This window comes from Bos mutus, chromosome 20 (assembly GCF_027580195.1).
Source record: "Bos mutus isolate GX-2022 chromosome 20, NWIPB_WYAK_1.1, whole genome shotgun sequence".
NCBI classification, from domain to species: domain Eukaryota; kingdom Metazoa; phylum Chordata; class Mammalia; order Artiodactyla; family Bovidae; genus Bos; species Bos mutus.
The window spans coordinates 12,838,009-12,856,600 of record NC_091636.1 but is presented as its reverse complement, the minus strand read 5'-3'; the positions used below and the strand labels follow the sequence as shown (position 1 = coordinate 12,856,600).

Below are 18,592 nucleotides of genomic sequence, written 5' to 3'. Positions count from 1 at the left end.
ATTTGGAATCAGTGTGTTGTTGAATATTCAGTTCTAACTGTTGCTTCTTGACATGCACACAGATTTCTCATGAGGCAGGTAAGGTGGTCTGGTATTCCCATCTCTTTAGGAATTTTCCACAGTTTGTTGTGATCCACACAATCAAAGTCTTTGGCATAGTCAATAAAGCAGATGTTTTTCTGGAACTCTCTTGCTTTTTGATGTTCTGATGGATGTTGGCAATTTGATCTCTGGTTCCTCTGCCTTTTCTAAATCCAGCTTGAACATCTGGAATTTCATGGTTCATGTACTGTTGAAGCCTGGCTTATAGAATTTTGAGCATTCCTTTGCTAGCATATGAGATGAGTGCAATTGTGTGGTAGTTTGAACATTCTTCGGCATTGCCTTTCTTTGGGATTGGAATGAAAACTGACCTCTTCCAGTCCCGTGGTCACTGCTGAGTTTTCCGAATTTGCTTGGCATATTGAGTGCATCCCTTTCACAGCATCATCTTCTAGGATTTGAAATAGCTCAACTGATGGATGATGATGGTGATGGAATTCACCTCCACTAGCTTTGTTCATAGTGATGCTTCCTAAGGCCCACTTGACTTCACATTCCAGGATGTCTGGCTCTAGGTCAGTGATCCTTTAACACACAGCAAAATTGCAGTATGTCCATCCTGGGTCCTTCCACATTTTTACATACTTTGTTGTTCAGTCACTCAGTTGTGTCCAACTCTTAGCGACCCCATGGACTGCAGCCTGCCAGGCTTCCCTGTCTTTCACTCTCATACTTCCTGATTCCTCTTCATCTTATGGTTCTCTATAATCATTCATCTCCTTCTCATTGTTAGTAATTTTTTAATTTAAAGATCAATTATTATGTGTCTTGCAAATTTATAATCTATATTTCACAAGTGTACTACACTGTGTCCCCTTAGGTGAACTGCCATTTTTTAAAAGAGTAAAGCATGCTTTAATTGTGGTGTATATTACTTTAGACTCACATAGAAATCCCTTTGTAAAAATCCTATGATGTCCAAAATATTTCCTTCATTTTAAGAATTGTAAATTTGTATTAATGCTGAAAACCCAGCCTCTGTGCACCGATGCTGAATTGAACCTTAGAGAAGGAGTTTTGGGTGAAATAGAAAAGAATAGTTTTGTTGCTTTACAAGACAAAGCAGGACACAGCAGGCTCATGTCTCAAAAACTGGGTATCACAACCTAAGAGGGTTTGGTGAGGAGTTTTACAGCAGTGGTTCAAGGGCAGGGTTACTGATAATGATCATGGTATGTGTATTCATAAAGAAAAATATCAGCAGATATTACGGTATAACCATTATTGATTTTCTCTTGAAATATTCATTAAAGAGTATATTCAAGTTAGACAGTAATATATGCTTAATCACTCTGTATTCAAATACATTATTTCCATTGCTTACTCATAAAACCATTAATTAGTTCAAGTATTCACAACAGGACTGCTAAGTCCTGTTTATTCTCGATTATAAATACAACTTTAAAAATGAAACTGTACATTATAAGTTCTATTTTTATCTGTAGGCATCCTGCTTTATCTATCTTACATTATGATTAAGGTTTTAAAAAATTACTTAAGTAGAGATCCTAGCAAATACACATCAATTTAGCCAAATGCCTGGTCACAAATAATATTTAATAAATGATGTGAATTTTCATGAAGGAAAAGTATTTAATATTTACCAAGTATCTACTAAGTGCTGATTGATTCAGTGACACTTGATAAGGGCACTAAGGCATTAGCGAGGTCAAGTGCAAGTGGCATATCTGACATTTGACCTAATAGCTGTCTTACTAACGAATACTGTGCTTTAGTTTCTCTTTCAAAGGAGGTATTGAATCAATGTTTATTTACTTATTACAAGTTTTATTTACTTAAACTTTTCTTAGCTCAGGCAGGCCTGATTTTATTCATAGGTCATAGTCTGCACGTGACTGTTCTAGGGAACTATTCAAAAGGAGAGACAGTTATGAATCCTCATTGTGATCAAGATTGGTTTTGACAACTTGTGTAAGTTACTCCTTGTTCCACAACTTCAATTATATCTACTATTATCTTTGAAGGCTCTTCTAAACTAATCTTTCTTGTAAATACCCATAACTATGTCCTGCCAAACAAACTTAACAGTTTAAAGAATGCAGTGTTTCTGGGCTAAGAAGATTCCCTGGAGGACGACGTGGCAATCCACTCCAGTATTCTTGCCTGGGAAATCCCAGGCAGAGGAGCCTGGTGGGCTATAGTCCATAGGGTCGCACAGAGCCTGACACGACTAAAATGACTTAGCGTGCATGCATGCATTCCTTACTTACCACCTCTTCCTCTTTGTTTACTGATAGTAATTTCCCTAAGAGATGTCATGGACCCTCCTGTTTTTTGTATTCTTCTAGTCACTACTCTATTCATCGCCAGAGCTTTCATTATTACAGTACAGCTAATGCTCTTGGTCTATATGCTAAGCTCCAGACTCACATTTCCAATGGAGGGCTATGCATCTTTAACTGATAGCTCATAGGCATCCTGCAGTCACTATAACTAAAATTGAATTCATCTTCCCACATGTAGATTTATAAACAGAAAACCAAATCACACCAACAATGAATGTTTCACCAAATAAGGAATGTTAAGAATTTTGTTTTGTTTTACACAATGATGGAAAACTAGAGAAGTATCTAATTTTTTGGTTTTTGCAGATGTCAGTTTTGAGTAATATTTCTTCCGATATTTCTTCATGTTGCTTTGTTCCACATGGACCATCCTAGTCATGGTGCAAATGCTGCAGGAATGGAAAATCTGACTTTTAGATTATTCTGTATGAGGATTTTAACACTTTGATCTTGTCAATCAAGTATCAAAAACATTACATATAGTTGTTTTCGTGTTTAACCATTATAAGCCATAACAAATGCTCATAGATCGTGAATATTTTAAGTGTTGCTCTGACATCCACACTGAGGTTTGTTTTTATGTCTGTCAAATTTATTGGGGTTTTACATTCATTAAGTTCGGTTCAGTTCAGTCGTTCAGTCATGTCCGACTCTTTGCGACCCCATTCATTAGGATGTACAAAATTTAAGCATAGAACTGATATGATATATACTAAGAAAAAAACACAGCAAAGTACAAGAGTATACATAGTCTGCATATGAAAGGATATGAATATGTACATCTCCTTAATTTGCAAAATGAAATACAAATCAGCAATAAAATTGGTTCCACCATACAGGGTGGGTAAGAATGGGGCTCCTTCAACTTTTTAGTACAATTTTGACTTTTGACCATGTTAAAATTTTAGATGTTTAAACATAAATCAACAAGAAAGAAAAAATCCTATAGATGAATACAAAGAACAAATGAACCTAGCTGGATATGAAAATAGATAACAGAGTTAATTCATTAACCCAGCAAACAGTTTTTCTGAAGAAATTGTTGAAGAAATCTTGTACTTTACCTCGTTACCAGTGCTATCAGTGATTTTAAAACCATTCTGTGTGTATTTTAAAAGAGTAATACACTGATATTAGGAACCAGGATTCTCATTGTGAGAGAAGGGCATTAAAATATTAAATGGGGGTGGGAGGAGTGGAAGGGGAAGGTGCAGAGGAAGAACTCTGAGCCATTGGACTGGAATAGGGTTATCAAGATATTATAAAATGTGTGTACATGTGTAAACTTTGCCCACTTACATGGGCCTATATAGCACCCCAATTAAACAAAAAAAAATTTTATAGTTGATTTATAATCTTGTGTTACTTTTTACTACATAGCAAAATGATTCAGTTATACATATATATATATATTTCAAATTCTTTCCCATTATGATTTATCACAGCATATTGAATATAGTTCCCTGTGCTATTCAGTAAGACCTTGTTTATCTATTCTATGCTATATATTCTAGTTTGCATCTGTTAATCCCAAACTCTCAGTCCTTCCCTCCCCTTTGGCAACTAGAAGTTTGTTCTCTCTGAGTCGGTTTCTGTTTCATAAATATGTTCATTTGTGTCATATTTTAGCTTCCACATGTAAGTGATATCATATGGTATTTGTCTCCTTCTGACTTACTTTGCTTAGTGTGATAATCTCTAGTTTCATCCATACTGCTGCAAATGGCATTATCTCATTCTTTTTATGGCTGAGTAATATTCCATTTTACACCCACATCTTCTTTATCCATTCATCTATTGATGGACATTTAGGTTGTTTCCATGTCTTGTCTATCATAAATAGTGCTATGGACACAGGAATAACACCCTAACATTGATTTCAAAATATTACTTTCTACTAAAGGAAACAGAACTTCTTAAAGAAATGACTGATTCCAGGTCTAAGGGGCGAATGTACAAGGTAAACCTAACATATATTGTTCCAGATTCTTTATTCTTTATTGCAGATTCTTTATTCTTTACCATCTGAGCTATAGGGAAGTCCCATAGGACAATAATGAATACTAAATAAAAAAGAATCTGAAAGTCAATAATAAGTTGGTGGGGGTAATCTAGTAAATGGAGGAATTGAAAGAACTGAAAAATTACCATTTGCAATCTCTGGTATAGTACCTGATTTGGGTAAGCATAGTCCAAAAATCCTTACACAATTTGGTAAAATTTTCTTGGGAAACAGGATTTATGCAATCTCAAAGTATCAACCCATAGATTACTAAGTAAGAGATAAAAGTACTTTATGATGGAAACCCTGGCATGTACCACCTTAACCAAGTGATCACACTGACATCACCAATAACTGGACAGTGACTTTTGTGCTGCCAGGACTGACTCTTTGAGAAAAACATAAAATTACTATTCATTGGTGATTTTAAGTTTGAACACTTGGTTGAGGTGGTGCATGCCCAATTTCTCCATCATAAGTACTTTTATCTCTGTTAGTACATAATGTATGGGTTGGTACTTTTGAGATTGCCTAAATCTGTTTCCCAACAAAATTTCACCATTGTGTTAGCATTCTTTGGATTACTACAGGAAATATTTAACTCAAATCTCAACATGAGAAAACATTGGGAGAAACCCAAATTGTGGAACAGTTTTTTGAGGACAGCCTGAATTCTTCAAAAACACCCAAATGCTACGGAAGAAACAAAAAAGCAGGTAAACTGTGCAAAATAAAAGACTAAATGTAATATACAATTACTGACTGGATATGGGGTTGAAATAAATCAGTGTAAAGAACAATATTGGAGCAATCTGGTGAAGTCTGAATATGGACAATTGTTAAAGTATGTAGCGATATGGTGCCTGAACCTTGCTTTTAAATGAAGGCTGCAGGGAGGAAGGAAAATACATGTGACAAAATATTAACTAGTAAACTTAAGTGAAGGGCATATGAGTATTTTTTTTTCTTATAATAAAAATTTACAGAAAATCCCAGTGAAAAGAAAAAAAAAAGCTTAAAAATATAATCACTGATCTTTAGGAGAAAATCTATTACATTATGATAATTATCATCACATACCATTGCTGGCAGGCTTTGGTTGCAAAAATCAACATCATGAGTTTCCTGCAGTAAGTAATGAAATCTCCTGGACTTATTCTTGTTATACTGGAGAGACACTGAAGCTCCTCATGAGGTTCCCAGAGTCCAAAGCACAGGTGTAATCATGTCTGTATCTATAGGTAATCAGTTAAATCACAATCCCAAATCTATTTTGTCCCAATTTCGTGATTTAATCTTCATTACCCATGTAGGATTAATATTTATTTTCCAAAGAAACCCACTGTAATGAAACGCAATGTAACAACTATACATTAACTTTTCTATCATTTTAACATTAAGATAAAACAAGATTTATAAAATTAAAAAAAACTTTTGAGACCTAAAATTTTAAAAATCCATTTAAAATAAAATTAACTCTTGAGTGGTCAGTATAATTCTTAGGTGAGTATAAATGAAGTCAACACTTGAGGAGCTATTGAATAGAGTTCCAGTAAATATCCACTAACAGTTTCAAAGAGATATCAACTGAAAGCCAGAAGAGATTGGGACAGATTAGGTTTGGTTTGTATTCAGAATCATTTAAACAATCAAACTAACCATTGTTTATCCAGCTCTCCCATGATGAGGCTTTGAAGAAGACATTGAGAAAGAAATTTCAGAACTTACGCTTCTAGTCATTTGCAGTCTGGCTGGGGAGGTAAGAGTTATGTTTTTAAATATGAAAACAAAAAACCAGAAAATCAAATCAATACACAATTTAGACTTCTGTTTTTCAGATGTTTAAATTGTGTATGACATACCATATTATAAAAAATGTCATGGGAAAACACAATATAGTCAGTGGAAAGTGTGATAACAGTGCAGTTTTAACAAAAGCATGTTATAAATGCTTTTGTTTTATAAAAGCAACATGTATTATGAAGAAAAATAATACCAGAAACACACACACCAGGTATATAACTATGGTTATCTTAAGAGTGGTGTAATTTATGATTCTTTGATTTCTATATCAAATATTTTTGCAACACTTTTATAACCAAAGTACTAATATTTTAAAGAAACAATTTAAAGACATCATTAAAAATATAAAGTAATATACACTATAAGCACCTAATTGTCCTGAAAAGTTAGTTCTGCAACATCAACTTCATAGGGCTGGGGTGCCCCAGGATATCCTCCTAGAAGAGACAGAATGCCCACACAGGTGTGACAGTGCCCTGTGCATGACAGAGTGAGTGCTTAATACAGTCACTCAGATTATATTAACTTTCACCTACCCCGTTAGGTTGATAACCCCCCCATTCTGGAGATGAGGAAACAGAAATTTAATTGACTTTGTAAAGATCACCGAGCTAGTAAATGGCTGAACCAGAATTCAAGTCCAAGTTGTCTAACTCAGTCTTTACTCATACTAAATTGGCAATTGCTAAACTCGTGCCTGGAACATCCCATGGACGGAGGAGCCTGGTGGGCTGCAGTCCATGGGGTCGCTAAGAGTCAGACACGACTGAGCGACTTCACTTTCACTTTCATGCATTGGAGAAGGAAATGGCAACCCACTCTTGCCTGGAGAATCCCAGGGATGGGGGAGCCTGGTGGGCTGCCATCTATGGGGTCGCACAGAGTCGGACACGACTGAAGCGACTTAGCAGCAGCAGCAGAATATAAGCTCCCTCTGTAGGTCTGTAACACACGGGCAGGGTGACCTTGTCAGTCTTGTCATTATGGTTTATTGGTAATGGGATAATTTAAAACTGGCATTCAGAATCAGTCAATAAAGACAATAACTTTGTATCTGCAATCAAAATGATTGTACTAAAATTTTTAAATTAAAATAGTGTAAAAGAATAAGATTAATAAATGATGTTAAAAGTAACTAAAGCATCTATTTCAGGATTATTGGCAAAGTACCTGCTTTTTGACTTAGAAAATTTACATCACAGGCTCCCTTAGCATTGCATAAGACAGATTGTATAAAATGAGAGCTGTCTAGTTTATTTTCTTTCTTTTAGGACTTGTCATACTTAACACCCCCCAAAACAAAAGGGGACTCCTTTATGCTAGTCTTAAATAAGTTATAATTTATATGAAATATGAACATACAATCACTGCACCAGCAGTTCCTATAGGATGAAAGATGGAAACAACCCAGAAAGAGTTGGACATTGACTTATTATGTAAATAAGGACCAGATATTACAAAAGTATATTGAATTTTCAGCAGATGCACAAGGTGGCCCATGAAGCTCTACCAGAGTAACAACAGAAATAAAAAGTGTTATACTTTGTTAAAAACCAAACTTAAGGTAGAATACTAAATCATTTTTTGAAGAATACTTGCTTGGATTGTCTTATTGTATGGGGTGTAAGTAGTTTTTTTAAAAACTGAAATTTAACCTTATACTCACTGAAATATCTGTGCAACTTAACAGCTATATTTTACCATTTGGTAGAGTTTACCACTTACTTAAAATCCTAAATTGGTACTAATTAAAATGTATATTTTTTCAAGTAAAGGTAAGATGGCATGATATGAACTGTAGTATAAAAGATATTTATAATTATGTATACTTATACAAATAATACATCCTTACAGTAGTATATTTAAAAAGCATATTGAAAGTTAAATGTGAAAGACGCACGACTCCCTTCCCCCACAACCAGTGGTAACCAGTAAAATCAAGTTACTAGTTTCTTGTATGTTTTTCCCAAAATATTCTAGGTGCATATATAATAGCACATGCTGCCCACCAAACCCCAGATATTATTCACTACTCTTTTCTTTCACTTAGCACTATATCTTGAATATCATTACAAACAGTTCATACAGATTATTTCTTGTTCTTTACAATAGCTGTATTAACACTCCATTTAACTTTATTCCATTTTAATAGACATTTAGATTATTTCCACTTATTAGCTATTAGAAACAATTCTGTAATATCCTTGGTACATTCACTTCTGTGTACATCCACAGGCTATTTGTCTGGAAGATAATTTTTAGAATTAAATGGAATATGCAGTTAACATTTTGAAAAGAGACTTCCAATAGGCTCTCCAAAGCAATATCATAAAAGTTTATACTCTGACATGGTTTCTTTGATGGGCTAGGTCAGCGTGCTATTAGCGTTTTTATGAAGTGAGATTGTGAGAGACTGTATATTTAGTATATAATTTTTGAAACATCAAAGAATGTATTAACAATCCAAAGAAATTATCAGCCATTAATGGAACCTATTTCTCTGTAACTAAAGTAATTAACAGTATGTGCTTTGAAGACAGACAGAAATGGGTTCAAATGCTGTTTACTTGTGTGAATTTGAGCATATTATCTACTCATTTTAAGCCTTAATTTGTTTGCAAAATGGGGAAAACAGTGACTTATTCAGTTCAGTCGCTCAGTCACGTCCGACTCTTTGCGACCCCATGAACCACAGCACGCCAAGCCTCTCTGTCCATTACCAACTCCCAGAGTACATCCAAACCCATGTCCCTTGTGTTGGTGGTGCCATCCAGCCATCTCATCCTCTGTCATCCCCTTCTCCTCCTGCCCTCAATCTTTCCCAGCATCAGGGTCTTTTCAAATGAGTCAGTTCTTTCCATCAGGTGGCCAAAGTTTTGGAGTTTCAGCTTCAACATCAGGCCCTCCAATGAACACCCAGGACCGATCTCCTTTAGAATGGACTGGCTGGATCTCCTTGCAGTCCGAGGGACTCTCAAGAATCTTCTCCAACACCACAGTTCAAAAGCATCAATTCTTTGGTGCTCAGCTTTCTTTATAGTCCAACTCTCACATCCATACATGACTACTGGAAAAACCATAGCCTTGACTAAATGGACCTTTGTTGGCAAAGTGATTTCTCTGCTTTTTAATATGCTGTCTAGGTCGGTCATAACTTTCCTTCCAAGGAGCAAGCGTCTTTTAATTTCATGGCTGCAATCACCATCCACAGTGATTTTGGAGCCCAGAAAATAAAGTCAGCCACTGTTTCCCCATCTATTTGCCATGAAGTGATGGGACCAGATGCCATGATTTTAGTTTTCTGAATGTTGAGCTTTAAGCCAACTTTTTCACTCTCCTCTTTCACTTTCATCAAGAGTCTTTTTAGTTCTTCTTCACTTTCTGCCATAGGGTGGTGTCATCTGCATATCTGAGGTTATTGATATTTCTCTCGGCAATCTTGATTCCAGCTTGTGCTTCATCCAGCCCAGCATTTCTCAGATGTACTCTGCATATAAATTAAATAAGCAGGGTGACCATATACAGCCTTGACGTAGTCCTTTTCCTATTTGGAACCAGTCCGTTGTTCCATGTCCGGTTCTAACTGTTGCTTCCTGACCTGTATACAGGTTTCTCAAGAGGCAGGTCAGGTGGTCTGGTATTTCCATTTCTTTCAGAATTTTCCACAGTTTATTATGATCCACACAGTGAATTATTATGAAGATTAGTATATAGTTTATTGAGATACCTGACAAGAGTATGTGTTTGGTAACCCATACTGTGTGATTTAAATGATTAGCACATAACAAAAACATGTAGTTACTTACATTTTCTAAAAACAGTGAACATTAGACATATCTAACAAAGAATTGGTTTTTATTTTCTGAGTCTTTTAATTCACAAGAATATAAAATCTTTACCTGAACCATCACAATCATGAAGTACTGATTAGTGGGCAAAGTTTAGTATGGAACACAATTCATTTAGGTTCAAAGAAGCTTAGAGAAACAGTTCTAAATAAAGAAGCAAATTTCAATAATAAGGAGATTTGGGCTTAGGTTTATCAGACTGCACAGTAATCATGAATTTCTTTACCTATGATAACAGGAAAATTTGTAAGACAGTATTTTGATAATGATGGCTGGTAGTTTATAAACACTATTAACTTGAGAATGGCCATAAAAAAAAAGTGTAAAACTTCAATGTTGCAGCTGATTTCAAACATTTATTTTAATAGATTTTTTAAGTGCTGAAATTTCCTAGAGGTATGATCACCTACCTGTAAAGGAAATTATAACATGTTTAACTTGGGACATCAAAAAACATTTAAAATAGACACCACAAAAACGTTTCTGTAGTTTAAAGGTCAAATTTATTAGGAGATTAAGAGGTGTATTATACACAGACTATAAATACTGCACAGCTGACTTTATTCACAGTCAAGCATAGAGATACAGTCCGTGCCAACCTATTTTGTGGATACTCTTGTTCTTTTATTCCAAGAAAAGTTTGCGCCATAAGACTTGGACTTAGGCTTTGGAACCTTTCTCTCCTCAACATCATAGCTCCATCCTAGAAAAAAAAGACAATAGTAAACCCAAAGAACACAATTAAAGAGGATCCCTGAAGAACACAGCAAGCAGAGGCTAACTTTCATAAATTTAATGTTCATTTATCAGGAGTATGTGTCAACACATCTTAAGTATAAATACTTACTTAGTAATGTGTTCCTTTCTAATCCTATGTGACAGAGCGTCTTAACTATTGCCTGAAGATGATTTACCATCTCTTAAAGCTGCAAGCCATGATTTAATTTCTCTCTGCTGAATATTGTTCAAATATTGATGGTTATATATTATGTAAAAATTTACATTCCTCCGTGTGGTTTAATATGTGACTTCAGTAACTGAAATGAGGAGCACTGAACAACATAACCCATCTCACTGCTTTCTAAGAGCTGGTGCCTTTACGACAGTTTGGAGCTCACTTGAAGTGATTATAGAAAAACATGTATACAACTATATAAATCAGAGTTGGAGGAGACCATAAGAGATTACTTGGTTCAGCTCCCTGGACTATGACAGGCTACTGATTAAACTCAAGAAGTTTTTCAACATTTGTTTCAAGGGCTGTCAACATTAGAATCCCATTCAAGTATCTGGTAACAATGCAAATTCTTAGGCCTGACCAGAGGTCCACTGGATCAGCTCTTGAGGGGACCTGGGAATCTGCACTTGATTGATTCCAGGAGATTTTTATGCATAGAAATTTGAGTTGTTTCTGCTTAGTCCCTAAATTGTGTCCAACTCTTCAGTGACCCCCGTCTACCACAGTCTGCCAGGCTCCTTTGTCCTGGGATTTCCCAGGTAAGAGTACTGGAGTGGGTTGCCATTTCCTTCTCCAGGGGATCTACCTGACCCATGGATCGAACATGCATCTCCTGCACTGGCAGGTGGATTCTTTACCACTGAGCCACCTGGGAAGCCCTACCACTAGTCTAATCTGTTCATTCTCTTCTGAGAGTCATACCTTCTCTCCAAAGTCCTTCTCAGTGTTTTACAATTTTGAAAACTGGATTTATATATGTCTATGCTATGCTAAGTGGCTTTAGCCATGTACAACTCTTTGTGACCCTATGGACTGTAGCCTGCCAGGCTCCTCTGTCCATGGGATTCTCCAGGCAAGAATACTGCAGTGGGTTGCCATGGGGATCAAACATCTCTTACATCTCCTGTATCGGCAGGTGGGTTCTTTACTACTAGTGCCATCTGGGAAGCCCCATATATGTCTATACCTCTGCCTTGAGTTTTTCTCCATATCTTTGAAGAACTATACTTAAAGCAGAAGTATACCTATTCTATTAAACCAAATAAACACTCCTCCTCGAAAATATAATTATGTCATCCTTCTATTCCCTAGTCTAAGCAACCTATCTATATAACTCACGTTTCTTCATTAGATCCATTTTCCATCCCTGTAATTTATCATTCTTCTCTCCCAGAACTTTCTTCAAACAACTCATCTTGAGACATTTGATTCATGGCTGAATCATGTAGTCATATATAAAATGTCCACACTGAATATCACAGTCTAATTAAGTAACTATCTTGATCTTAGGAGTTGTCATGAATTCTAGTGCTTCTAGGTGAGTATAGTATTTGCTACCACAAAGCTTACGTTTCAACAAGCCTCTTAGTTAGAATTCATTTTGCCATAAAAGTGAAACTTAAGAAACTCAAATCTAAGTATACTGCTAGTGTGCCTATTTCAGTGTTCTAAAAGGGAAAGCAATTTAATAACTTCACTGCTATAAGGAAATGGAGGAGGGAAGAAAATGAAACAAATGTCTTAAAATATCTTCCACAGACTCTGAACTTATTATAAGATATTTGAATTTCAAAAAATATACTAAAGAGCATAAGAATAGTACCTACTTTATAGGTTGTCATGAAGATTAAACAAATTAATTCATTAAAGTGCTTAGCACCTGGTATTTAAGTTCTGTGAGACAGGTATTTTTCTAAAACCTTTATATGAATTCATATTAGTTCCTTTATATAACTGAGGAAACTCAGGCCCAGAATGATTAGGGAACTACCTAGCACAAGGTCACTTTCCTTTCTCAGCTAGGAAAGGGCACAAGCAGAATGTAAATACACACAGCCTAATTCTGGAGCCTGTGCCTTAAACACACTATATTGTTTCTTGTGGTTTAATAGTAAGCACTTGATAAATGTTAAAGCTATTATTTCTCCCTCAAGTTTGATTTTCAACTTACTAGCAGCTTACTTTCTATTGAAGTAAAGTATTAATTTAAATAAAATTTCTGTCACATTATAACCCATTAGTTTTGAATTTATGATGCTTTGAATATAGTTAGGCATAAGTTGGTCTATTTACTATAGAAAGAGGTTTTAGTCAGCAAACTAATACTATGAACTGAGCATAATTTTAACACTATAAACTTCTCAAGCATTTTCTATATTAATCAGCAAATGGTGCTGATAATTATAAAAAATACTCAATTCAATAAAGCAGATATAACTATTTACTGTACATTTGTTATACATTTAATAAATATTATCAATTGCTTTCTCTGTGTCAGGAACTCTATGGAAACCAGAGGTGAAGTGGTAAACAAAAAATCCCCAAGCTTCTTCAAGTATTTACGGGAAGGAGAAGTTAACTAGTAAATGAATAGTATATGAGGTGTTACTATAGAAAAACAGGGCTTCCCAGGTGGTGCTAGTGGTAAAGAACCTGCCTTCCAATGCAGGAGACATAAGAGATGTGAGTTCCATCCCTGACTTCGGAAGCTCACGTGGAGGAGGTCATGGTGATCTAGTATTCTAGATCCACTCTAGTATTCTTGCCTGGAGAATCCCATGGACAGAGGAGCCTGGCAACCTACAGTCCATAGGGTCACAGAGTCAGACACGACTGAAATGACCTGGCACCCACACATAGTAAAACATCCAATTAAACACACACACACACACACACATATATATACACACACTAATGAGTACTGAAGAGAAAACATTTTAAGAGAGGGCAGACGGGGCACCTTGCATCTGAGAAGATCACATTTGAGTGAAGATGTAAAGGTCAGAGTTAGTCATGAGGATGTCTGGAAAGAGAGCTTACAGGCAGAGAACACAAGTACAAAGACCTCCAGTCAAGAATGTGCCTGGTATTCCACATTCTAGGTCCTGTGCTTCAAGTGTAATTGCACTGAGTTTTAAAATTGAGCTCACAGGTTTCTTGGTTTATGGATTAGGCATTATAAATATCTATTTTATATCTAATTATGAGGAAAAAATTAGAGGAGATAAGCAGCCTAAAGCCACATTGTTAATAAGTGGCAAAGCTTGGATTTTAACTCAGGTTAAGTCTATGCACATAACCACATCATAAAACAACTGTATTTATTTTTAAAAGTCCTGTAACTGCAATTTTTTAAAATCTGTTTCACCCATGTCCTTTCAATCTGCGTGATTTCCTAACCATTTTTCCTATTTATTTTTGTAAATGAGTTGAAAAGACTGTTTTAAGAATCCCTCCCCTAGTTATGAAGCAGGTAAATGGTTTCTAGTGTCAATTCTATGTCTGGCTACAATGGTTACTGGTAAGTTACCTGCTGCTGCTGCTGCTAAGTCGATTCAGTCGTGTCCGACTCTGTGCGTGCGACCCCATAGACGGCAGCCCACCAGGCTCTGCCGTCCCTGGGATTCTCCAGGCAAGAACACTGGAGTGGGTTGACATTGCCTTCTCCATTGTGTCAAAGTGAAAAGTGAAAGTGAAGTCGCTCAGTCGCGTCCAACTCGTAGCAACCCCATGGACTGCAGCCTACCAGGCTCCTCCACACATGGGATTTTCAAGGCAAGAGTACTGGAGTGGCTTGCCATCGCCTTCTCTGAAGTTTTCTGAGACCTCTGTAAACTTTTATTGCCAAATGATGGGTGAGAGAACTTATCTTCCCTCCCCCTCAGCCTCCCACCCCAAACTCTCTAGACAAGAAAGACATCTTAAGAGGAGCTGAAGAATAAATGAGAAATATTTAGGAACTACTATTATAACACACACATACCTGGTAATCACTCATTTACACAGTTAATCTTTCAATCACAAGGGAGAAAAAGCAATTTTTTAAACTGCATCAGAACATAAACATTAGCTCTATTATCTCTTCTGTCTACGAAAGTCTAAAAATGTTGTCGGGGTCACTGCAATGTGAGAAGACTGGGGTTTTGCACACATAAAAGAACAACTGGTTTGAGTTTTCTCCTGGTAACTAAGGAGTGAGCTGACTTGGGAATTGTGAGCCAGATTATAGTTGCTGTTGATGGTGATAACAACAATAAATAGAAGTATCATTATGGGGATTGGAATGTGGATGGGCAAAACACCCCGAGAAAGCAAACAAAAACACACACAGATAGTACCCATCTCTGTATTACTTTACCACAGCCATCCATGATTTTAAGGACGTCTAGGGGGAAAGTTTCTTTCCCTCACATTTTTCTGTGGAAAACAACTGTGTTCCCAAAACTAGACATGCACCTGTGTTTCTCTGATTAAGTAAAAGCAAAGAAAGGTATGAGGAAGTCTAATAACAATTCATAATAGAGACTGAAACTCAAGTCAGGCCTACATAAATCTCCCTTTGGATTTTTTAGCAAAGTTTTCTACTATATAGGACTGATGTTACAATGAAAATTTGCTCTTTTCTGGAACCCTGTTAAGAATCTGACCACATTTCCAATCATCCTTTTCCGAAGAGTTTACCCTATAGTGCCTGGATGAACAAATTTACTGGTCCCACTAAAAACTTCCTACCATAGTCTCCCTCACATTTTTTGTGATATTGTGGCAATATAAAGGACATTGGAAGAAGCGGTGAGCTTTAGCTAAAAAGACAAAATGACTGTTAGAGTAACAGCACTTGAAAGGACATCAAACATTTGTACTTAATGAGCATGTTACATGAATTGTACTCATCTTTTCTATATCCTATTTGAAACTTCTTAGAAAGAGATAATATAACTTGCAGGGAATAAAACACAGACATTTAAGAATGCAATCTTATTTGTGAAATGTTTAAATTTCCATAGGAATTTCTTTTTCAGCCTGAAAGTTTTTTTTTTTTTAAAGAAATAACTCAAACTTGAGAGTTTTTGAATGAGATTAGGAAAGTGAAAACGCATCCTCTGAAGAATGCTTGTATAAAATCAAGGTGTAGTCTATGACAATGGTTTCATGTGGTGTTCTTCTGCGACACTGAAAACCAGCCTGTGCTCCTCCCAGCTGCACAACAGAAGATGATCAAAGCAACTGAGCCCATGGCAGCTGCCCCAGGGACGGGGTAAAGCTCCTAGGGCTGCCGTCACTTCCCACTGAGGAGAGCAGCCATATGGCATGGATTAGCTACAAATCCAACCACCGGCACCTACATGATGAGAAGCTGACTCCCTTGGCTGTTTCACACACTGGAATGCTTTCACAAAGATATTTTGAATTTTAAGTCCTAGTATCAGAGAAATACCTCTGGCAAATGTGCCAATAAAGTTAAAATGTGATCTGTAATATCCCATGCTCAATTTCTTTTTCCGAAATTCACCCATTTATTTTGTGACTGGGATATTCTACTTCCTATAACATGAATGTCTGGTGTAATCTCTTCAAATACTACTAAAATACAAAAAGCCCCTGAACAAAACTAGATCCCAATAATTTATGAATTCCAAGTATTGTATGAGATATAAGAAAATCCCATTCATTTTAATTTCAGAACCATTTCACTTACATTCAGTAATGCTGAAATACAGAGAAACATCGGTATTTTTACTGCTTGTGAAATATGTTACCTTTAGTAACCTTGGTTCAAGTCCTGTTAAAGGTCTGTCCCCTCCAGTAACCTAATGGCAAGTTCTGATAATACTCAGAAGTGAATGGTTTAATGATTTTTCCTACTGTGCATTTATGTACAAAGCAAGAACGACCACATAATCTGGCACAGACAGACATAACTGGCAGGCACTGCTAAGGATAGCAAAGGCTTTGGGAGGCCACACTGATGTTTGTTAGCACTTGCAAAGTTTCAAGATTCCTCACCAGGCTATGTGCTCATAATATGCCTAGGTGAAAACACAGAATAAACATAAATTATATTTTAAGGAGGGAAGGTAATGAGGAAGAAAAGTAGCTTCATAAGCATTCATTTTTAAGAAGTACTTCTATTTGAAATTCTCATGTATTTCGTTTTGGGGGAGAGGAGAGGTTCAGATCAGAATAATTTAAAAATATCTTAGATCGTCTTATAGAAATATTATGGAGGGTAGATGTATTTTGGAAACACTGGCAAAGCAATTCTTTCCACGAAAATTATATAAGATGGATTAGTAACACCCTATACCTGCCACATCTGCAACACCCCCTCCCCACAAAAAAGAACCTTTGCTATGATAGCAAATGCCTCCATAAATTTTATCTGTTCAAATAATATAGTTGCTATATGGTATTACTATTTTGGAGCCACATTATTCAGAATTTGCCACAAAACAAATTGGTTTGTGTTCCAAAAGTACAATTGAAAATTAGTCATTAGAAATTTGGAAAACATTTTCTAGAAAACGAAACTATACAGCAATGGTAGAGATCCAAAAGTCACTGAGATTTTGACATAACTGATCTGGGTGTGGTCTGTGCATAGGGATTTCCACAATCCTATGTAACCCATAATACATTAGAACCTTACTAAGCCGCCATGTATATATAACACTACGAGAAAAATTATTTCAGACTTCTGACTGGGAATCTAAGGAATTCATCTCTGTCTCCTTAGTAGTCAAGTTGAACATTTCCCCAGCCAAAAAACAGACAGTTCCAGGTCTGGGGATTGGAAAGACAGTTATGTAGGAAAAAAAAAATTTCTGCTTCAACAGAGACTATGCAGTATTTACAGAACACCAGATCACAGCCCTGTTTGTTTTCTTTGAGTTATTTTGCAATTCCAAAAGTTGTATGTACAAATCATCTTATTTGCTGATTCTGTATTTGTGATTTGCCTACTAACTAAAATTCATTTGTAAATCCAAAATCCTCCAAGGACTCCTCGACCTAGGAACCCTGATGCTGGCATCTCTTCCAGACTCCCTGTGGGCCGCAACGGTGCCTGTGGGTGATGCTTCCATGGTCATTCATGACACGCACAGAGCCGTGAGTTCTGAGTCACCTAGCACACATGCTCCAGCTGAGGTCAAACAAGGTAATGCTATGCCTTCTTGTTTCAGCTCTCACACTGCAAACAAGTGTCCTTTTTGTAGTCTATTAACGGCACATTTTTTTTTCATTTTTTTGCCTTTTGTTGTAATTTCACTGTCTGAAATGACCCCCAAGAGTAGTGGTTTAGTGCTGTTTAGTGTTCCTAAGTTCAAGAAGGCTGGGATATGCCAACTTGGGTTAGATGAGCATCATCCAGGATAAAGTATAACACTGCTGGCCATGAGTTTGATGTTCATGAATCAACAATATATATTAAATAAGGCACTTTAAACAGAAACACACATAAAAAACAAGATGATGTACTGATCAGCTGACAACATTTTGTGATCAGAGGCCCACAGGAATCTTTTTCCCTAGGAGCAATTTTTTCAGTATTCACTAGTGTTTGTGGTGACTTTACAGAACATAACTACCATGAGTAATGAGACTCAACTGTACTTGAGGGGTATAGAAATTCTGTCCTGCCTCGTGACTCCCCAAGCCTCAGAAAAACCAGTTTGTCTCTGTTTGCAATTCATCTCAACATTCTTTCACTTTATGTAATTTTGGGCTGTACTAACTTTTCCTTTGAACTGGTTGTAACACCAGCATGGGTCCCTTGTTTCTTTAGTAAAAT

At 36.4% G+C, this 18,592-nt stretch overlaps 1 protein-coding gene across 3 annotated transcripts in view; it reads right to left on the bottom strand.

Annotated features, from left to right (window-relative positions):
- Positions 1-10,541: 10,541 nt before the first annotated feature.
- The window catches only part of NDUFS4 (NADH:ubiquinone oxidoreductase subunit S4), a 115,772-nt gene continuing 107,721 nt past the window's right edge, over positions 10,542-18,592 (bottom strand). For all 3 annotated transcript variants that reach the window (XM_005887366.2, XM_070357486.1, XM_070357485.1), the window contains one exon: positions 10,542-10,764. In XM_005887366.2, the coding sequence (XP_005887428.1) occupies positions 10,661-10,764 (104 nt within the window). In that variant the 3' untranslated portion in view covers positions 10,542-10,660. The remainder of the gene's footprint in view (positions 10,765-18,592) is intronic.